Source organism: Lepisosteus oculatus, unplaced genomic scaffold (assembly GCF_040954835.1).
Source record: "Lepisosteus oculatus isolate fLepOcu1 unplaced genomic scaffold, fLepOcu1.hap2 HAP2_SCAFFOLD_306, whole genome shotgun sequence".
Classification (NCBI taxonomy): Eukaryota; Metazoa; Chordata; class Actinopteri; order Semionotiformes; family Lepisosteidae; genus Lepisosteus; species Lepisosteus oculatus.
In genome coordinates this window covers 90,880-114,807 of record NW_027167838.1, presented here as the reverse complement: position 1 = coordinate 114,807, position 23,928 = coordinate 90,880, and the positions used below count along the sequence as shown (strand labels likewise).

The following is a 23,928-nucleotide window of genomic DNA, read 5'->3' as shown; positions in this document are numbered from 1 at the left end:
CATTTCTCTCTCAAAATCCTTCCTTTCCTGTAAACTCTCATTTAGCTTTTGCTGCTGGAGAGCAACCTTCCTTTTATAATATTCAAATGCCTGAGAATGACAGAAAACCTTTCACAAGTGGCTATTGTTTAATGAAAAAGGAAAGCCTCTCAACAAAAGATGAAAAGGTCCATCTCATTGTTGAACATCTTGTTAGCAGTAGAAAACTTCCCATCCATAAGGTCACTACAGGAGACTCCAATCTCATCTCAATCTACAGCACCCTGAAGCTGGGAAGCTGGGTCTGGTCAGAGCTCAGAAGAAGAAAGGCTGGGTCCGACATTACTTGGATGAAAGACTCTGTGTGTAGTTCAGAACCTTGCAGGCTGGGTATAAGAGATTGAAGCAGCAATGTCTCTCCTCTAATGCTTAGGTAATGAAGAGGAGAGATCATCAACCACCCTCTTGGATCCTCTTGGGGAGATACCTCTGAGAGATACTTTAGAACAGCCAATTATGCAAAGCAGCATGTCTCTGGGATGTTACTTGGAATTAAAACCCACAACACGCAGAATAAATGCCACACAGGGAGGTGCCCAAGGCTGGAGATAAACAATGGGCTTTGGAGATGCAGTGCTATAACCATGAATTGGAGGCACCAAACACTACCAGAATATGGTGTTTTGGCACCTCTGTAGCATATCTTGGCATAACCACCCTAGAGTAGATGCACAATATAAGAGGTGCCAACATACCATGCTCATTGTGGTCACCGAGGATCCAAAGGTATTAGTTTAGGTTATTAATTTAAACCTATAGGTGCTCATCTTGGAAATACAACAAAATATAGCTGCAAGGTCAGTGTCAAGTCCGGAATTTGCATGAAGAAAAGTTCACCTTAAGAGGATGAATCCAAACATTCATTACTCCAGTACCTTTTTGTGCCTTCTAGCTCTGGTCTGATTCTTCAGCTGGGCCTGTCGCACCTCCCTCCGGGCATCTTCCTCTATTCTCATATGTAAAGCCCTTTCTCTGATTTTCCACATCTGTAGAGCCGTCAGTGAAAAGGCAAAGCCGATGAGAAACAGCAGAAAGCTAGATTGTGTTGAGCACAGAACAGCTACGCTACTAGACATTTATATTTATATGTCACCTGCTTATAGGTGGTACATTAAATATTGAGGAATCTGTTAGATCATGTGGAGCTGAATCTCTCCCCTTTTTACAATTTAGCAAATGAGGCCTTTGGGCATTTTTCAGCATATTAGGAGCATTCAGCAGCTGAATGTGGTCTGGGAAGCCCAAAGACAAAATAACTGGGAAAATAACATACCATACAGCAATGTACAGTGAGAATGTGAAAAAAAAACAAGAAACATGATTAAGCTGATGTAGAAAACCGATGAGGCTAAATACTGTATATTGATAATGCCGGTGATCTGAAAGCTGATAAATCAATGAAAGGGGTGAATAAACTATGTGTTTCAAAAGTGAGTTAAGCTACAGTGTGAAATGTAGGATTCATAAAAGCGTATGAAAAGTGTCTGAAGTCTAAGTGTGACAATACAGTAACATGATTCACTAAGGGTATCCACTCTGCAGAAATCTGTTCGGCTGGAAGAGGCGTATACACTATAAGGTGAGATAATTTTTTTAATGAGCATTTTGCAACATAAATGCTTAATTACTTGTCAGAAACACAACATCTTTTAAAACAGTTATGCTAGAGATCCTGTTATCTTTTGCTTGCTCCCCAATCATGCTGTATTTACAGAGGTGTCACAAGGTCACTTGCCAGAGTGGATATAAATGTCTCTAATCAGTTTAAGATGCAGAAGGAAACCAGCTATTAAAGATCTCCCATCCAGGTGATGACCAGGAGCAGCCCTGGGTCAAAATAAATCAAACTGTATTCTCATACCTCAGCCTGTCTGCATATCTCCTCTGTTTTCAGAGCTCCTGCCTGGTGCCTTCATAAACAACAACAGCAAAGAAAGCTTCATCCACAAGGCAATGTCAGACAGCAGCAGAGGAATTTGTGAATGTGGTATTTCCGTAGAGCAGATGTTCATCTTTTGGAAAACTTTGACTCAGTCAAGACTTCCACTTGCTTGCACAATTAATTAACTTAAGGCAAACCTTTACTTACAGTTGTATTCTTGACATCTAATGTTTAAACATAACAGTAAAATATTTACACATATTTACAGCGAAACAAAAAAAAATGTGATACAAATACAACAAATCAGGAATCCAAAAGGCAGGAACTTGCTGTTAAAGAGTGAGGAGCTTCCGTATGTTATTACCTGTCTCTGTTAGCCATAAACTGGTCTGAAATATTCTTGGATCCTTCCTCAAGGAGCCATTCCCTCACATCGGTGAAGCTGATATCCCTGGGAATCTCGTTCTGCTCCTGGAGCTCCAAGAACTTCTTCACTATTGTTTTCTGAAAGCCAGCACAGCCTTTTAATAGAGTGCCACACTCCCTTCATTGCAAGGTTCTCCTAAGCACTATTATAGCCGAGTGTTCACTTCAAAACCAACACTGACTTTTTCCATTAGATTTTTAATTTGAACTCACACCGATAGAATGTGTTTGCATATGTATAAGAGTGAAGGCTGAGCTACTGTAGTTTGTTGATCTAAACATTTCAATTTAAGATGTATATCTTGGATACAGTGGTTAACCTTGTTATCTCGCAACACTGGGGCCAGGGGCTCTATTCTGAGCCTGAGGTGATTTGTCTGTGTGGAGTTTATATGGTCTCCCCATATTCACATTGGTTTTTCACGGTTTGCTCTGGTTTTCTCCCACAGTCAAAAGCCATACTATACTGGTAGAAAAAAAGGTTTCTAGGAAAATTGGTTCTAGAGTGAATTTGTGTCTGTGTGTGTCTTGCAATGGACTTAATTCTGGTCAAGGGTGTATATCGCCTTAAGCCCGTTGCTTTCTGGGATAGGCCCCTGCTCCCTGCAGCCCTTAGATGAGGCGGTTAGATTAGATGACGTGGATGGAAAGGGATGGATGGAAGTTCAAGTCGTTTTTCAGCCTTGTCTGGCAAAGAAGACTTATAAATTCTGTTTTGGACTACACACAAAAGCTGCCTGTATTAACATGTGTTTGGAAAAATACATTTTTTTGCACTGAAAATGGATTAAAGTCTACTGAGCAGTACAGATAAGCAGTGAATGCTCCGATTCGGGTGGTACAATTAGTGGTTTTCCACAAAGAAAAACATCCAGATATATTGCCCAGCCTCAATGAATAAAAAAACTATCTTTTTTTAACTCTGTTATCGTGAACAGAGAAGACTACAAGGCGACCTGTTTCAAATATTCAAAATCCTCACAGTCAAGTCTGCTTGTTGAATGCTGACTTCTTTCAAGAAACAGCTGGATGAGACTCACAGACCAATTAGCAAGTAATTACCAAACAGGCTAAAGAGCTTCTTCTCATTCGTAACTTTTCTTATGATATGAAACCCATATCCTGCATGCAGAAAGGACTATATGGGCTATAAACAACACAAAGTATCATGAAAAGATGTACAGTATGGCTGAACTAACAAGAAGAAGCTAAAATAGGCTAGAGCAGTGACAAACATAAGCAACAACATCGTCAGCGTCAAAACACTAAAACAGAAATGAGCTTCATAGCAATTAGAGAAGAAACTGAAAGAAAACATTGAAATTGATCCTTAGAATACAAACACAGTCAAGGTAGAGACTTCCTTGAAGATGACATGATGACAGCAGTATATTCAAAAGTGCATAATGGAGAGATCTTATGGAAGCCTTCATCTAGAAATGTTACTGATTGCGGGCTGGATAAAGGCAGAAGTCTATGATGAAGAGTCAGAATCAGATGGACGGTTGTTTAAAAACATCACACTTACCTGTTTAGTCACATAATTTTTGTCATACTGCAACTTCACATTGCTAAGGTAGTTATGATATTGATTGTATTCTTTCAAAGAGCAGAGGACCTGAAAACAGACGAAACATGTTTCAAGTACTGTCTAGGAGGTTAAATGTTTTTATTTTTATTTTACAAATCTAGAGCACAGTCAAGTACTCTGTGTTTGAATATCTATTGAGCATAAGGACTTTAGCACAAACCATAGGCCTGCTTTGATTACATCTACTATTACATGCTTTGATTACAACCAAAGGCCTGCCCACCGAATACATCTATGCTGGAGTGCAGACATGAGTTAAATCACGCTACTGGAAACTGTTACAGCTAAATGAGCTAGAACCTGGTCTATTTTTTTTGACAACACCTCACTCCTTCACCATACCAAAAAAGACTCATTCTTTGCACAAACTCCAAACAGCCTTACTTTCTTCTGCTCATTGATTAAGCCTCTGTTCTGCAGAGACTCCTGCATGCCCTTGCGATGGTAATAGGTGCGCAGGTGGGGGTCATGGAGGCTGTTGTACTTCGAATCCAAAAGGAAACCGCGGGGATCAGTCAGAGTGAAGTCAGGAGATGGCTGGTGCAGCTGAAATAGAAGGTAAGTATTTTATTAAAACATGATATGTACAGGTAAACACAGATATGTATCCCCCTATGTTTCTGAACATAAAAATGAGAATGTTTTTTTTCTCCCCCCTCCGAAGGCGGTCGCCAGTTTCTTGGAAGACTACTCCAGAATCGCTGTTATCATTTTTTTCTACGTTCTTGAAAATCAAATTCCAATTTCTCAGTCATTGTAGCCAACTAAAAATATCTACATTGCAAAAAGACAGTAAGCACAATAAGCTTTAAGGCATACAGTACAGCTGAATTTCAATAATGTGATCAATATACTGCGTCTAGAAAAATATATAACCTTACTCCTGATGTTATATGCACAAAGATGTCAAGGGAAGACAGTTTGCTTACAGTTTAATCATTACAGCAACCACATTATACTAACACACACAGAAATGTGTTAATGTGTCCCAGGTATCATTTCATATTATACAATTTTACATGTTGGTTTACCCCTAAAAAGAATGAAAACCATGAATAAACATGTCATTTTTTACAATTTAAATGTTTGGATTTAAATAAGAATAAATGTATTCATGCTTTTCATTTTAGGTTACACTTACTTTCTCCGAAAGAGCAGTCCTGCAAAATTGAGGTTTAGACCCTGGGATTAACGGCAGTTTAGTGCCGACGGGTCTCTCCAACAGCTGCTGCTCTCCCTGCAGTGCATACAGCATGGTGTAGCAGCCCTGAAACACAGAACATAACTATCGTACCTCACAGAACCACAGCCAAAACACCAGAAAAAACAAGCAGAGCTGATGGCAGAAATGATTTCATCTGTCACAGAGTGAAATAAAATGGGTGTGGGGGCAACAGCAGGTATCAAGGACAATGTTGACTTTGCATAGAAGTTTGTATAGAATGACCAGTGACTTCAATGAGGGTGGTAATATGTGTCTTTCTTTGTTCTGGGGCTTCCTACTGATAAAGATGCTATTGCAAACATTGTTAACTACCACACAGTTCAGAGAAGACACATGGCATGTCAAAACTGGCCTAGCTGAGCCTCAGACCGAGGAGGTGGATCTAGAACATAACAATTCTAGAAAATCTAGAATGTTCTAGAGCAATCTTACACCTGGCCATCTGTATATAGCCATTTGATCAATGAGCCCCAAGAAGTTAGCTCTGCTTACACCCAAAACTATCAACCCCCCCCCCCCCCGAAGAAAGGTAGGGGGGCTTTAATAACCCCAGTGACAGAGCCAGAGCACACAGAAACAGAAGAAAAAGGAATAACCAATTTGTACCACAGCACCCAGGAGAGGGTTTGGACACCAGGGACTCTCTACAGTGAGCAAGGGAGGAAGGCTTTAGCATTGTCTTCCCCCCCTCTCTACTCAAAAAATTGACTCAGAGACAAATTGGGGGGCATATTAACAAACAGACTCAGTCAGGACTGAGGAGGATCCCTAAGACTACACAGAGTTTCTTTGCTATGACAGAAGCAGGCACACCAGGTCTCCAACTGGGGCTGGGTTTGGGAGAATATTTGCAGCTGGACTTTTCCTTTGGAACTCTGGTTTTGGTAACTGGGGTCAAATGGGGCTCTTGAGCTGGTCTGCAATATGTTCTGTGAGTAAGTAAGTAAGTACCTCTGGTGGATAAGTTGTAATATTTGTTCTGTGGATTAGGCTATGATAGATACTGGAATTGCAAAGTACTGTAATACAAATGGAAATTATGTAGGATGACTTCTGGTCTGTGGATGCACTAGTGGTTCTGGAAGATAAAAAGAACTTGTTGCTGGGGGAAAAGGTCTTTAGAATTGCTAGGTGGCATAATCAGCTACAAAACTAACTTTTAAAAGCAGTCCCTGCATTTAAAGGCCACGGTTCCTGACATATCTTTTTATAGATAGGTAAGAAGAGTTACCCTAGGGTGTTCAGAGGGCTAAATCAGTTCATAACATTCTTTTTTTTTCTTCTGCACAAACGAGTTGATTCTCTAAGTCTGTTTAGAGTTTTAGATTGGGAAGGCATATTCTCACCCAAGACATCTTAAGAGAACAAAAGAAAAGTACAGTACGTATATTCCCATAAAATACAGAAAGGGTTAACAATAAATTATTAACCCACGATTTCAGAAATAGAACACATAGCTGGAATTTTAAAATCATGTTCCATTTATTTTACCTTCTACAGCTTTTAAAACAGTATTAGAAATATTACTACGAGGTGTACGTTTTTACTGTTTTACTAAACCTTACCTTACCTTAAAGCTAAACTAATGCTGATTTTTTTTTTTAATTCACTACCTAAAAGTTCAAATATATAAACGTATGGATAGTACACTCACAGCTCCAGATCCCGGTTTCTTTCTCTCCATTTTTATCCCTGATATCGTTCCATTAATCCATTAATTAATTAATCTATTTTGAAAACAAATCCGTCGTGTTCGTGAGCGGTAAAACTTTATTTTGTATAATACGGACTTGAGCATAAACCACGGTATAACCAAAATGTTGTCTATTACGTCAGATCTGCAAAGCAGTTGCCTTATCTGACGTATCCAGCGTGTACAAGTAAAGACGTCATTAAAAGCTGCAGCAGGGAAGCTACAGTATTCGTCCCTGTACGGACTTGTTTTTTTATATATAAATTAATAATTAGGTTTTAATGAGAAAATCCAGACAAAAGGGCGATGTCCGATTTAATGTTTAATTTGAATGTCGCCATTCTAACTCAAAGCCTTCACGGTATCAAACCTGTGTGGTCACACGTCCCAAACAGTCTGGCTCTGCCAGTGGAGCCGAGAGACCCCAAAAATATAACACACGGTTTGCCTTTTAATAATTTACACCTCTAATCCTTTGGGATGGAAAAGAAGTGTAGAAATGCAATTTTAATTATGGTCAATTCTGGTATTGTAGCCATATATAGTTATACAGGTCTTGTCCTCAACAACTCAGGAGCTGGGTTCGAGCCAATGCAGTGAGGTACGAACTAGGGTGGGAGCGGCGAGGGCACAAGCCCTAGAACCCGAATCCGTTACAATAACAAAAGGACAGACAATGAAATATGGGCTATTTCGAACTCGCAAATGTGAGATATAAAGAGTTACTAAGTCAGAATTCAGAGTTGCTAAGTTGCAATTCTGAGATACCATAGCGCGTTTTTTTTTACTCCCTGGCGGAAACGGGCTTCCATAGAAAAGCCTGGAATGCAAGTGTAATCCTTACTTAAGGGGAGCCGGGTTTTAGAACTGGCTATAGTTGCTCACGGACATAGCGTTGGCTTTATGAACTACAACTCCCATAACGCACTACTCAAGTTTACGTCACAGTCCCTATTCTGCCTGGCTGTGGTGACCTCTAGCGGGTCCCTCTCAGTTCTGGCAGCTTTACCGTTGATCTTGTGCACTCACCGGCGCGCGCAAGAGGAACTCATACACGGCTCCCTTTTTTAAAGTTTATTTTCTAAAAAATAGAAGAAAATAAGGGAGCGTTCCAGAAATACGTACAAGTCAGGTTTACAGCAGGCTGGTAGCAAGAGTCTGACTCCTACCCTCGTACATGTTGTTTTCCCCTGTTTACTATAACACCATTTAAACGCGACACAACATAACAACTCAACTCACTAAGAAATTAACTCACAACACACAGACAGTTTTCATCTAGCGACTTAACACAGTTAGCTAACGAAGTTCAATTTCGTCTCTGATAACCCGCAGAGCCCGAATACACTTTTGATACTCTTAAAACAAATATAAACGAGTAAACCTTAAACCGAAACTATGACATCAGTAAACATAAATGTACAGACCTTTTAAAAAAGCCTTATTACTTCAGATCTTACCTAACAAATTAGAAAGAACCATGGGAGAGAAAGTCAGGCGGACAGCAGGCTGGAAGCGAGGGTCTACCAGCCCGCACGAGGCGCTGTTCCCGATTCCCGTGCCCAGCTGCACATCACCTGGTTGCACAAGCTTGACTTTTCATTTTCATTACTATATTTTCAGGTTGTGTTTTTCATACCACTACCGAATAAAAAACATATTTTAGAGGAAGATGTCAGCTTGATTAAAAAATATTGCTCCTTAAGCCTAGTCCCTTACTGTACTAATCTGCCACCTACTGGACAAGGTAATAAATAAAACAAGAAGAAAATCATAGAATATAACACCCACATTACAGGCCAGCCAAGTAAAGGGTGTAAAATGACCAGGGGAAGGGTCATTCATAACAGGTATTTTCAGAATGACCTAGTTAAAATACTAGATACGGACCTGAGCAAAATGGCTGCCAAAAAGAATAAGCTGACCCGTATATGGAAAGGGTCTACCCTGAGAAACAATGAGACACAGCTGAGCCGCATCAGGAACCGAAATATAAGTGCCCCGGAGGCAGTGAACAGGGAGAAAGATAGAGAGGAAAGAGGTTTATGTTAAAGATCGGACTTAGGAATAATGGACTACTGAAGGGAGAAAAGGTTTATGGTTTATGGTTTATGGTTTATGGTTTATGGTTTATGGTTTATGGTTTATGGTTTATGGTTTATGGTTTATGGTTTATGGTTTATGGATTGGGTTTATTACGGACTTTTGGAACAGGATTTAGAGAGCGGATTACGGACTGGATTTGGAAGATAATTGGAGGAAGAAACGCCACGAAACTCAGGAAAGAAAAGTGTGGTGTGAGTACTTCTCTCATTTGCATAAACTTTCCCCCGGAGACACCACAAGGGATATCTGAAGGACTGAAAAGTGCACTGATTGTCACATTATCTAAGGTTGTCTTTTAAAATGTACTTGTATTCCATTAATAGCATCTATTGCATTGCCCGAGAAAATCAGAAATTACTGTATGTAATTTGTTGGAATTGGGTTCCTATGAAAAAGACTTGTGAAGAAACCCAGCTGGGACTCAAAACCCTTGGTATCTCTTCAGAAGAAGAGAATGCAATGTGCCCCAAGCAGTATGATTTTCGAAACACGGATTTAGTACCAGAAACCAATTTGTAGCTATTTTGTGACCCAGTGGTGAATAGCGGAGTTATTCCAAATCCACTAGATGGCGGTTCCTGACGGTTGAGTCCAGCGTTCTGCGCATGGGCAGTAGGGACTAAGAAGCAGTGAGTTACCGTTAAAAAGAACCCGTAACTTCTACAGAGTCGTAACGGTAAATACGGTGTCATTTCCCTAAATGAGTATAGAGGGGTATTTCATAGGATTGAGACAAGATTAGCAAGATGGATATTGGATTTTAACGGAGTACACTGAAGCAGTAGAGTATTTAGGCAACTACTCGGGCTGGGGATATCTGTTTATTGGTTTGTTAGTAATGGGTTTCACATGCTCCTTGTATTTTCTCTTCCTTCATTCTTTACAGGGACTTATGTTTAGCACCGTGTAAGTGTTCGCAATTGTAGGTATCGTACTAATTATCGTAATGTAGTTCTCGGTGAGGGCTGAGAGGTGAGCGGCTTATTTCTGAACGTGCTGCGTGAACCACTGCCGTATTTTGTGTATATAGAAATATCGTTATGTCTTTTTTATTTTTTTAAACCAGGAACATATCAGACCACATATTTCTAGGCGAGTAAAGAACCCAAAATGTGTCCTGTGCTAATTATTCTTTGCCAGGCTACATTTATAAGAACCTTTCATCTTGTGTTTTAATTGTAATACAGTGTATTAAAATGCACAATGCTTTGGTTTTGGGAGAGAGGTAAGAAGGGAAAGCAAATGGAAGAAAAGTCCAGAATAGGCTTCTAGGCTGTAGAAAAAATGAGAATAGAATATGACGTATTCCAAGGAGAAGTCGGGGAAAAATAAGACCTTAAAAGAAATCAGCCTATCACTGTTTGCTGGGAGAATGGATGAATCCTGTCTAATGCTCAGCTGACACCCTGTTAAAAGCAATAAAAGACAATGTTAGTCCTCCGTGGTTAACCTACATTTGTTGTTGCTTTAAAACAGATAACGATGGAAGAACTGAATGACATGGTGGCGTGGGTGGCAGTGTCCATTATCCGAGTGCTACTCCCAGCCATCTCCCTGTATGATGAAAAGAGGAGCCGGAGGAGAGTCTCCTAATCACCTTGCCTCTGAATTGTGGATGGTGTTCTTGAATGTGTCAACTCTCCCTTATCGGCAAATAAGCCAAGAAGAAAGAATTCCCACCCCAGAGACTGTGCATCTTAATCATTCTGCAGACTCGGAGACTGACAGTGAGACTCTACAGGTTGTCTCTAAAAGCTTGAACCACTTTCACTGGATGTATTGAGTCAGTGTCAGTCTATGGTCTCCATATTAAATGAGATGTAAAGTCTCAAATTGTGCTTAATGAGTATGTTTTCTTTAGTGTTTTAATGATCCTTTCTGGTAACCGAATGGATGTAGTGTTTTTTGCAATGGAATGTGCAGCAGCACTGTTTCAGGAGGATATACAAAAGGTAAAATAGTTCATAGCTCAATGGATATGACTTAAAATTGCAGTGGTTTCCAGTACTAAAACTAGTGGTAAAAGGAAATAATTCTATAAGGGTTATGAAGGCTTTAATCCATCCATTTTCTAACTGCATTATCCAGTACAGGGTTGCAGGAAAGCCAGAGGCAGGATTCACTCACACCAGGGACAATTTTCACAAAAGCCAATTACTTGAAGACAACCCAAGCAAACACTTGTAGAACATACAAGCCCCACATCTGAGGATGAACTCATGGCCCCAGTGCTCTGAGACAGCACCACTGTGCCACTTCTTATGCTACTATATTCCAGTTAAATACCAGTGTTTACTGTTGCTTATTTTAGCCTGGAAGAGATGCATTATGATCATTTGATACTGGCAAATATTCTTGTAGCACAAGGAAAGCGGTGCAAACATATTTCCACTAGGGGGAACTGTCCTGCTTTGGCAACACAGTAAATTTATGGTATATATATTTATTATTTCTGGATAACCACTATAAATATAATTTGTCTTCTATTTCCTAAAACAATTCAATATTTCCCACTGTACTGCACACAGTATTTAGCCTTTAGAATTTAATTTGCTCAATGTTAGTACGGTAGAGGTACTATCATTTAACAGCATTCATGAGATACATTCAAACAGAATATTAATTCCATTGGAAGAGGGCCAGGGGAAGGGTCATTTATAACTGGTATTTTCGTAACGAAACGCTGTCTTTACTACTGGATAGACCTAGGCAAGATGGCCGCCACGGATCCCCGGCTGACCCGCTGTTGGAAAAGATATATACGGCGAAACAATGAGACACAGGTGAGCTCCGTCAGGAAACGGAATAGAAATGCCACAGAAGCACTGAGCCGGGCGGAAGCTGGTAAGGTGAGAGCGTTTTGGAGGAACGAGAGATTTAGGAGTGTACTGGAAGGAATTTAAGAATAACGGACTATTGGATATGGGTTTTGGATACGGCGCGGAGAAGTGTGGACATACGCATTTGGGGACTTAAGGATACTGGCAACGGATTGCGGAACGGATTTGGAGAGACATACGGACGAAGAACACAGAGGTTCAGTGTGGTGTGAGTTAAATCTCTTTTACACCTATTTCCCCCGGCGACGCCACACCATATATTCAATTGAATCTTTCAAAGAGAACCACCATTTCCCTGCAAAATTAGGCTTTTCTCTGTCACTTCCCAGGTGGCTCTGACAATCAGCTGCCGTTAAATTGTGGCTGTGGGCATCTGTTTCAATGGAGTTTGTACTCCCTCTTTAAGTGTGATATTAGAAATACATTTTTTTTTTTGCTAAAAAACTGCTTTTTACAAATTAAAGATACGGCTATAAACTAATATGACGTTTTGGTTGTGAAGCCTTCTTCAGGTGTGTGGAGACACGTATATTTTTAGACACATTTATTTAAAAACTAAGAGCTTTTTTTTAAATGGTAAGAATGGTAAATTGTGCCATGTGAAGTTCATTTTTCAGTTTCCACTGTCTACATTCCCGGGCACAGCTTATATGTGGGTTAATATTTACCTATCGGATTAGCAAAGGTTAAAATAAAACAATTGAAACAGGATGAGGAAATGTGCACACACTCCTCTGACATACTCATGAGAGAGTCTTTCCCCGCTTGACATGCTTTGAGCTTATAAAGAGAGATCACCCACTGGAGAAGAACACGACTGTGAGTGACATCACTGTGAGGTCACAGGCATTGAGCAGGTCAGAAAATCAAGACTTCAAGGGGAAACTCAATCCTACCCAACATTAGAGACATGCCTACTTTTGCAAGTGCCAGCTTGATAATGGTTTAAGTTCCTTAGATATTTTTTAACTTCAGCTAGGTGTATGGCCTTTGACTTAAAAATCAGTGAATCATTAAGGAATGCTGGAAGGCTTAATAGAATTAAGATATTCTTACCAGGTCGAAACACCAGCACGGCACTGTAACCTTATTCTTTATAAAAATGTGAACATAAACTCTCTCTTTTAAACTGTACAGGCCTATTACAAAGCCAGTTGAAGTGGACAGCTCCACAGAGTAAACAGTCATATAATCCGATGCTTCTAGTTGATCAATTATGTAGTAACTGTACTGTATATGAAGATGTGGTGATTGTTTTTATTTAACCTTAACCACCTGTTGCATAGGTTGTCTTGTGTTTTGCAATACGTAGTCTGTGGTGTTATTGATTTAGCTAGTAAAAATATATATATTATTCATCCATTGTGTGGTTTCTGCGTAAAAAAAAAAAACCCGCATCCACAGAAACAAAAATCACAGACATGTGCCGAACAGGACTACTAGTATCAATATAACGGCAGCGTCAGTTTTTGTGCTTGATATGAACTGCCTAATGGGGCCACAGGAATAATGGAAGGCAGGTCAGATCCAGCACTTTTATTACAAACAAGCCTTTAAAGAAACACAAACAGAATGTACTTTTATGATTTGAAATATTTGTATATCTCCCCCCCCATATATTCAGTACTTAATTCAAAAAATGTTTTTTTAGATGCATGACTTTCTCATGATACATATCCTTCCAAAATACATTTTACTTTTGCTATTAAGGTCAGTAGTGAATAGTTTAGGAACATGTAAAGGTTTATTCCATGCTGAAAAAAGAAAAGAAACATTTCAGCTGTAGAGTCTTCTTCAGGTGTCCGTTCCCGTTTCTTTTCTTCTCCTTTGCGGCCTACGCGTGTTGACGCACTACCTACTTGAGCTACTGCAGAGTTTTCTTACATATTACTTACCACCATTTGCTTTGACTTGGAAAAACTATGCAGAATCTTTTGAAAACAGCCCTTTGTCTATTTCTGCCAGCCACGTGTTACTGGCAGTCCTCAAATGTGTCAACTACCGCGAGGAAGGCCTTCCACACTCCAGGCCTGCTTGAGCACACAGCCCCGCCTCCTCTTCTCCTTTGACTGATCTCTCGGTTCGTGTTCGCGATGCAGGTCCAGTGCGGACCCCCGCCCTTCATCACACACCACTTGGAGTGGTCCACCATGATGCCGAAAGGCCTGGCCTCTGGCAGCTGCATAGTCTTCACGTTGTACACCTTGTGCGCCACAGAGCAATTCGACGGCAGAGGCTGATGAAGCTTCCCCCAGCTTTTGGCAAAGAAGTCGTCTCCTAAATAGTTAACCAGCAAACCTGAGTAGAGATCTGAAACGGAACAGAGTCACAGGTTCCCTGTAAGAATCTGTCCCAGACACACTTTCTACCCAACCAAAAACAGGAAGTGCACTTGCTACCAAAACGTCAAACTGGAACCGAGAACAAGTGAATGTGTATTTCTTCCCCCCCTCTCTGAATGCTGTACTGTATTGGTTGCTACCCAGAACGTTCTTTTTTAAATCAGCACCACCAATATACAGTAGATCAAGTGTGAAGTGTGACATATTGCTTTTGAAGGGCAGTGTTTGAAACTTACTGGATTGTTCCTTTTCTACATAACCTTTTTTTAAATGTATTTAAATGACAACCGTTTCCAATAACCTTTAAAGTAACAGCAGAATGAGATCCTTGGATCAATTAATCAATTTCTTTTCAAAACTAGTTGAGATTAATGGAACAAACTGCACATGTTATTTAAGTCCTGGTTCCTTTCAAGAAACAGCAGGATGAGATCCTTGAATTAACTACTAAGAAATTAGCTAAATGGGCCAAATGTAACCTCTCGTGTTCTTAGGTATTAAATGGTATCTAAAGAAGCTACACAAGTTATATTTTTATCCTTTCTTATGTTTAAATCAACATACCAAGAGAAAAACATGATTTAAATTGTTGTATAAATAAAAGATTCAAATATTCTATTAATCAATTTGTTCAAGAATTGGGCTTTACAGAATGTTAATAAAGCACCTACAAACTACCTCAGACACAAATCCTAAACCTAAATTACTACTGAGTATAAATTGATGCTTTACTAACATCCCATAAAATCTCTTTTGAAAGAAAGCGATGCTATGAAACCTTAAATCTAAAGTGTAACCGCAGAAACATGTAGGAAAGTTCAGTTGCCAGCTGGCAGATTGAGAAAGTTTCACCAAAACAAAGTATGCTTTTTTTATATAAATACATCTTCAATTGGGAAAGGCTTTGAGTAAAAATAAACTGGATATTGTTCCACAAAATCTTTGTGAGAAAGTGGGTCTTGCTGGCTAGAAACAGCCAACATACAATAGAGTTAGACTTTGTAAAAATTAAATAAATTCAGATTCTGAGAGGCTCAATAAGTGCTTGTTCAGAGTAAATCAGACATCGTTGTCCAAGTTTCAGCAGTGATACATAATTCACTGAATACCAAAACCAACAGGGTTGGACACTTTGGGATATCCAAGCGATCTCAAACTCGTCCGATAACTGCAACCTCTATGACCAGCTGGGCACCAGTGCTCTTGTACTGTTGTCAGTGAAAGAAAAACCATTAGTACAACTTATGCCAACTCTGACACTTAGCATCACTGTGGGGCTGTTAAGCACATATTTTGAAGAAATAAGTACATTTCATCATCTCTTCCAAGCTGGTACAGGTCTGGAACTGTGATAATTAATTTGTGATTTTAAAATGTAGAGGCATGCAAAAAATTAACTATTGATTCCAAATATCTAAAATGAGAAAAATAGCTGATGTGACATTTTCACTTCCCAGGAACAAACTGCAATAATGAAGCACAGAGATTGTTTATGGATCATGGCAACTGTGTTGTTCAATACTGTTTCTGTATCTTGAATTGGAGAATAGTTTCTAAAGAAGCGATCAGTTGGTAAACAAACGTGATCCATAGACTTTACTGATTTTTTTTCTGCAGACTCTAGCTCTGCCTTGAGTGGTGCTCACCGTCATTAAATCTAGAGCATTTTGCAAAGCTGGTGAAAGTTTACCCTGCTAAAGATGTCAGGGGCAGCTGCTTAAACCAAGGCTCTTTCCTGGGATAGCATGTTCTCTGAGCCACACACTGAAGGTCTCTGTGGAAGGTTTGGGGGACGTGATAGTCAAAAGAGTATACATGGATATACTGGAGTTGCACAGCTGTAGAGACAAGAATGAAAAATAACCAAGAGTAAGCATGGCATTTTCATACATCCAGGTCAAATGCCCCCTTTCTTTTTCCATTAGTCTGGAGAGTTTCCTTTATTTATTTTCACTTGTTAAACTATCCTCCAAGTTCTAAAATGTTGACATATATTTTCAGCAGCCACAATACACATCATTTAGATTTAATTAGAAAGTCTAAGGCTATTTTGGTATTTATTTTCATCTGTATACACAATGAGGTGTAAGTCTATTAGTGTCCACCTATTCTCAGGGTTATATTAAGCTTGCATATGAAATTGAACCACCAACAGAAAATAACAGAATAGACTGGTTTTTGCCCACAGGTAAATTTAGACTAGGAAAAGAAAAGGTGCTCCAAACCAGAACAAGAACTGCAAATAACCAATACTTGAATCTTAAAATCTGGAAAAATTGTACCAAAGGCTTTCAGAAAGTGATAGACAGCTGTGATGTCAATGCCATGGACATACTAAAGCTCAGCAATCAAACTTGTTCTTGAAAAGGTTCACACAGCTGTATGTACATGTGAACGCCTACCTATGTCCTTGAAGGTGCTGTATGTGTAAGTCCCGCAGAAGAAGGTCTGTGCATTTTCATGCCCACTGGAGGGCAAGAATGATGTAGAATGATTTTTCACATCTGGAAGTTCTGGGGTGCTGTGAACCAGCCACACTCCTGTCTGTCTAACATCACAATCCCTGAAAAAGGTCACACAAGATATATTCAAATCTCTTATCGTTTTTGATCCGTCTGGTTTTTCAGTTTCAATGTTTTTAAAGGACAAGTCTGCTCTTTTTGAACGGAGTCCATTATCAAGCCTGCTTCCAGCTGACGAAGTCAATTAATCAATTAAGTTCAAGAATCAAACGAACTGTATAATTGATCAAACTAAACAAAAAATCTTCTATTTTGGGCTAGTTTTCAGTTCTCTTAATCTGACCTTTGGCTTTTTTGTCCAACCGAATTAAACTGAACATACTTCATGGCCAAAAGTCAGATTAAGAGAATTGAAAACCACAGTCCAAAATAGGACTATTCTTAATCCTATTAATTGTTTTCATTTCTTTTCAACTGACAATTGGCCATGAAGTATGTACATTTATCTCTTAATCTCAACAATTTAATTTACTGTATTCATTTAGAAATGGGCTACTGTAAATTCAATTCAATAGAGCCCACAACAAGCATCTTTAGTGTTGTTTTACCCAGCAGATGAATTTTTTATTATAAACATCAGTATTATATTGATTTACAGAAGTGTTTTTAAACTCAGTGATTTTCACCAGGAGAAAAAGCTTTGAAGGCAACAGATTTGTTCTTAGCTTATGTGATGCCTCAGTCAAAGAAATGTAAAGGGGAAAAAAATAATGAACAAAAACAAGATGGAAATATATACTTTAAAGCTTTATGATTCAAGTTTTAAAACCAGAAAACACAGAAAGCTGGTGTTGGTATTCTAAAGACACAGTATATACTTCGGACGTGCCATCATGTCTTGACCATACACAGGAAATCCTAAAATAAATGTTTTCTACTGAATCAATGATTTGGACAACATCTGCAGAATCACACGTGTAAATGTTCTACCCTGAAATAGTGTAAATGTTAAAATATTTTATTTTAGATATATATAAAATGAACAATTCACATCCTGCATATGTAGCAAACATTGCACTTGGCTTTAATCATAGGAATAAGCAAGCAAACCCAGCAAGTATTACAGATACAATTCTATTGTTTGTTGTGCTGTCTATGATGTTTTTTCCCCCCATTTTCTGTGTCCTTCTGTCTTGTACATTATAAAATGTTACTTACCTTAAAGTTTGTATTTGTATTGCACAAAAGGCTTTTGAATTATAAGAGAAACCTGTGAAAATAAACAAATCGAAAAGACAATGTATATCCTGACCTCACTTTCTGGGAGATGACACAAATAATAAATAAAGGTTTCTTACCTTTTAATGAATGTAGGACAAAAAAGGCTGCAAAGTCTGCCCCACTGCACTCTTGGAGTCATTCACCAATTTCTTCCCATATACCCAGCCATTGGTATGGTCATCCATGTAGAGGTATCGCAGACCTCTTCCTTCATCGTGGTCTGGCAGCTTATACAGAATAAACCTGTATGATTCCAAAAACACATAAAAGAGTATCACATCCTGTATACTGCTCTAGAACTGTGACACTGTACAATGTGTCCTGGGTGTTGGACAGTGTTAACTGTTGAGATCACTAGAAAATAAAAAGGGCACTTAAACAATACTAGTGTCTGTTGCCAGTCTGTGGGTGCACTGGTGCTTCTGGGAGATGAACAGAACCTGTGGCAAGAGAAGAAGGGTCAAGCAGCCTTGATCATTTCTAGGTGATGTAGTGGCCTACAAAGCAAAAATAGCTCTTGTTTTTAGGGGTCCCCCATGTTTGACATGAGCATTGTGGCACAACTGGAATAATCGTATGCGATTAGAGCTCATTTTCTGCATTTTAAACCAGCAGAGCTCTGTAGAACTGAACTGCAGCAGTTGACAAAGAGTCAACAGTTGACTAAACGAAGCGAGGCAAGGCAAGCATCTCACAAACATTACTCTCCTCAAGAATACATTCTGGTGAATCGTTTCAAAACGAACTATTGAAAGGAAAAAAAAAACTTTCAAATCCAATAGTAATTTTTTTATGACAAAAAAATCAGACGTTGTACCCTGGATTTACAGATGCAGCCATTCAAAGTGCGCGGCACAGGCACGTACCGGGGGTAATTGGCTACGTCATCGCGCATCGTGACGCGAGACGATGCAAAATACCGCGGTACGTGATGGGTTGACCGACGGGCACTCGTGGTGCGTTGATCGGTCGTAGAAAGATTTAAATGTCTTTACTGTGCCAGTTTAAGTATTGAATATTTATATGGAATTTTACCACTGAAGGGAAATCTTAGTAGCTGAGCATAAAAAGAATAGGAGCATACTGTAACGTGTGTGAAGGCCATAAATGATATTAATTTTGGAACATAAACATACAGTATATGGCTGGTCTCGGTACTAAACAATACACACCAGTATTTTTTCTCCCTAAACATTTTAAGCTTCGAAGTCTTTAACTAATGTGATACTGGAGTCAACAAGCATACTTTTAGAATTTGATTAAAAGGGAATATAATATGGAATTGTGTATCTAAAGAAATTAATAAAGATATTATATTCATATACCGCAACACAAGAATAGTACACGCTGTACATTGTCTGTTGATAATGTTTCTGTAGTGCTTTTTCAGCACTCTGCATATGACCTTGCCGGTGGCGCTGTGGGTTAGGTTCCTGACTCCCACTCTGATCGAATTTAAGTAATTTTAATAACAATGAATAGTCACCTATGCGTTACAATATAAACATTTATATTGATTTAAATCACGTTTTGATTTAAATCGCAAACGCGGGTTTAAATACATGTTTTTTGATTCACAATCAGACAAATGCAACATAAATTGATATCTTTGTCTTCTAAGTATCTTAATAAACTTTCAGCATAGCTTTCTCCCCGTTTAGATTTATTTTTTCTTGGGACCTTGGGATCAAATGTGGAAAGATTATATTGTAACCATTTTTATTTTTTAAATACATTTTAGAAAAGTGTATTCTATACTAAAAAGCTGTACACCACCTCCTATAAAGATACATATTGTAATACTTTCGGGTTCGGATAGGACAGACACAAGAACTCAGACTTGCGGAGTCAAAGCAAGTTAAAGCCTTGATTTTATATATCACCTTTAAAAGTGGCATCTCAAAGCAAAGTAAATACCCAACACTGATTGTACCCATCTGTCCCCATTGTACCCAGAGAGCACAGCCAGGACAGACAGGCAAATAAGATACACTCCACAGACATTCACAACAGCGAAATATCATAAAACGTTTGCACATGTAGTTTAATTATTTGTTTTTCAGGAAGTTAAAAAAACACTTGAATTACTTATCCAGTCTCTCGAAATAAAATTATTTTTCAAGCAATGCAACTAACGTCAGGCAACGTGTTTTTTTTAATCCAACATTGACAGCCACATCTTAAATCTTGTCAGTCAGTTCTTTTTTCTCTATTTGAATTGTGGCGATTCAAACAACCTGGGATAACAAGTGGTCTCAAAGTCACCTAGCTCACAGAGCTTCAACAACAGATGACAATTCCCTTAGTCCTTCCTTAGTCTTCCTGAAATTGTCAGATTATGAGTGAATAAAAGCATTTTATTAAAAACGTTTTAATCGCGTATCTAAGGAACTAGCAGTATAACCTTGTTCATGCACAAACAGTGGCATGTGACATTATTAATTTGGGTGTCTCCTCCTGCCAGAAAGCTCTAAATTGCATTTTGAGTGCGGTTTTTGACTTTTTTTAAATTGCAACCCATAAATAAAGCTGATACTGTTTAGACTTTTAATTATTTTAAACTGTATTACAGCAGCACAATGCACAATGCAACGTAGATCGCTATCTTTGTCTTCTGCGTAATAATGTTCACCTCTCTGTCCAGCAAATTAACAATAGTAATAATAATGAACTTTATTGTATATGGCGCCTTTAAAGGTGGCTCCTCAAAGCGCTTTACAGGATAAAAACAATAACAACAATAGTGTCAGGCTGGGCAAACGATTTTTTTATAGAAATACAAAATGAGATATAATGATGTGTTCCGGTTTAGACATTAACGAGTACAGCCCCCCTCTCTGCGGGAGTGCTGGCTGTGACGAATTAAACCGGTTTCACAGGTATTTTCAAAGTAGAAGGGGACAAGATTTCCAGCGAAAGACACCTCCCCCCCTCCAAAAGTACAGTACTTACTAGTTAAGAAAGCTAGGCTACTCAATGAAATCGCTTTAACTTGCTAATACGTTGGTGTAACAGTCCGGGCGTGGCAAGCTTGTAATGTCAACCCGACATTTACGGCGAAAGGAACCCTTCTTTCATTGGAAGACAATGAACATATTCTAGCCCTAAATGAATTAATAGCAAATATGGTTTACATAAAAGACATTTTTCCAAGAAAGTTTAGCCTTTGTCACTAATGAAACCACTAAATAAAGACATAAATATAGAAATCTTAAGATTTTTAAAATACATGACTTTGCTAAACTTATTTAAAAATAAAAACGATTACAAAGGCCAGCGGAGAGAGACAACAGGGGAGGGATGTTGGTTTTACATAAGGGGCGGGGCTATGGAAATTAGGTCTGTTTGGGAATGTGGAGTTACATGTTCTGGCTGTTTGTGAATTATCGTTATTGAGTATAGAGTGTTGATGTATTGATTTTGTGTAATGCTGTATGTTGAAAATTGGATTTTGAGGAGGGTTTAGTTTTGCATAAGGGGCAGGCTATGCTAATTGTAGGAATTTGAGAGAGTTTTTGGTTTGTATTACAAATAATTCGTACTAGATATTGAGATTTGTTGTTGTCAGCATTTGTCTGATTGTGAATAAAAAAACACATACATTTAAACCCTCGTTTGCGATTTAAATCAGTATAAATGTTTATATTGTAACGCATAGGTGACTATTCATTGTTTATTAAAATGACTTAAATTCGATCATGTTGTGATATTTAGAAATATAAAAGTCAATTAATTGTCCATAATATTGCTATTCTATTTTTTCAAAGAAATGTCGCAATACACGAATATAATCATATCGTTACATCAGAAATTGAGAACAGTTCTTCTGAGGAACTGAAAAGAGACTCCCATCTTGAAAACAGTTCTGAAATCAAACCACTCAGTGTCCCTGTAGAACCGTTGAATATTGAACCGGTTTCCTTAGTTGGGCTCCAGGAAATGTCTATGGCTAAATCAACAGAATCACTTAATTTGACTTTAGTGTGTACTGAGACTGTGGAAAACATCATAACACAGCTGCTATTGCAGATATACCCTACTTTGATAAAAGAGGAAACTTCTACAGAAATCCCAGGGAAGATGTCTGTGTCTTTGCTGAGTCAGATAGCTGTGGACCTCTTTGACAGTGTGTTGCAGGACTTGTCCGAAAACCAGGAGATAACAGTTGTGAAACAGGATAATGATGTGTTTCATGAACCACACAAGATTCAGCAGGTTGCTAGCTCTGTTCACAATGAATTGCTGTGCCAAACTGGATCCCAACAGGTTCTACAGAAAGCTGTAGCCACCAGAAATGAGACAGTGGTCAAAACCATAATCAGTTCTATGGTGACCAACATTTCCAAGCTGACACATTCAGCTTCCCGATGTTCATCCCTTTCACCAGAGACCAGTATTAGCAGAGAAGCAAGTGAGATCGTTGATGAGGTGAGGGGTGATACTAACATAACTAGTGAGCACAACAAAGAGGCAATACCCAGTCCTCAGTTTTCTGAAGTTTCTCTTGTTTCTTCTGAAATAGTACATGGAATCACACATAATCTGCTAAAGGAAATTCAGCTAAACTGTTCCAGCCCTGAGTCCAGTACTCCTCAAGCTGCCATTGATATGGAAACCCGGAGCACTGAGCAGCTCATGTGCACCAAAATGGACCAGTTAGAACCTTCACCTGTTATTTGTCGAACAGTCAGAAGTAAAAATCTGCAGTCTCCTATGACAGTCTCCAAAAGGCTTTTCTCCAACAGTCCCAAGTGGTTTTGAAAACAGTTTCCAGCCAGAAGACACTATGGATAAGCCCTGCTCATCACGTTCCCTAGGAGAAGCTGTTGGTGTGACACCTTGTTAGCTTCTGAGACACGAGAGAAGCCTGGAGATTATCTGGTTCAAAGAGTCCAGGATCTAGAAGGAGTACAGCAGTGTAAGGCTTTAGGGAAGAAAAGCTCCTCGAGGCCAGACTGTATGAAAACACGACTTCTGGAGTCCTCTTAGCATGATGTGGTTGATGAGGTATGACCAACAGTTCCAAACCTGTAAAAATTTCTTATGAAAGTAGGATGGACCTGTTCTGTACCTAATTAACAGACATTAGTGTAGAAAGTACTGGAAACTGGAACTCTTATTTTGTAAATATGATGATAGTTATGTTGTGCATTTTCTTTTACAATAAAACTACAAATCCAGATTTGTTTTCCCTAATACTGTGTAACATCTCAGAAATATCCCTACTGTCAGTTCATAGCATACGTTCTAAACTCACGTGTCTGTGGATGTCAGCTTTATCACTTTCTTATTCAATTAGTACAAGAGCAATCAGGTGAGTTAATGCTACTATAGAGAGACTTGCTCAAAGTATTGTCTACATTTCCAAACTGATGTCTGCATCATAAAAAAAACTGAGATGCATTTTCTATACATGCAATTGTAAACATTCACATTGGTTTATTATTTTATATTTCATTGTCTGCCTTTATTCCAGTGTTAACGTCAGTGCTAAAAACATATACACACCCCATAATCCTTATCTTCTTTTCAGTAAGAGAAGTGTTACTTGTTTTGATTTACACTGAACAATCACTGAACTGTAACTTTTTGTTTTTTTGTGACAGGAGTTGCCCGGACACTCATCTTGGTACGTGTACAATCCCAGCCTTAATAAGGACAAAAATCTCAGTACAGCCCAAAGCAAGAGTGGTCTGCGCATTGACATAGCAAAACATTACAGGACCCCAATGCAACTGACCAAAACTCTAAGAGCGAAGGGCTTCTCTCGCACAGCAACATCCCCTTTGCAGTTAATAAGCCGGATGAAGATGTGAATGTGAGCCAGAAAGTCAAGAAGCATCCTTTGAAAAAGTTTGGCTCCATGATAAAGCATAGGATGAGGAAATGTGCACACACTCCTCTGACATACTCATGAGAGAGTCTTTCCCCGCTTGACATGCTTTGAGCTTATAAAGAGAGATCACCCACTGGAGAAGAACACGACTGTGAGTGACATCACTGTGAGGTCACAGGCATTGAGCAGGTCAGAAAATCAAGAC

The 23,928-nt window shown here is 38.9% G+C and overlaps 1 protein-coding gene and 1 long non-coding RNA gene across 2 annotated transcripts; one reads left to right on the top strand and one right to left on the bottom strand.

The window, feature by feature from the left end:
* Positions 1 to 914: 914 nt before the first annotated feature.
* LOC138227275 (fibrous sheath-interacting protein 2-like) lies at positions 915 to 6,926 on the bottom strand (the record flags this gene model as incomplete). Its single annotated transcript, XM_069186281.1, has 7 exons — positions 6,818 to 6,926; positions 5,080 to 5,205; positions 4,323 to 4,484; positions 3,876 to 3,965; positions 2,286 to 2,425; positions 1,901 to 1,949; positions 915 to 1,025 (listed from the first exon to the last, which is right to left on the bottom strand). Coding segments are annotated over exons 1-7 (708 nt in total), but the record flags the coding sequence as incomplete, so codon positions are not given.
* A 2,256-nt stretch (positions 6,927 to 9,182) lies between these two features.
* LOC138227277 (uncharacterized) lies at positions 9,183 to 10,805 on the top strand. Its single transcript, XR_011184897.1, has 2 exons — positions 9,183 to 9,638; positions 10,439 to 10,805. It is a non-coding gene; the product is annotated as an uncharacterized lncRNA (long non-coding RNA).
* The last annotated feature ends 13,123 nt before the right edge of the window (positions 10,806 to 23,928 follow it).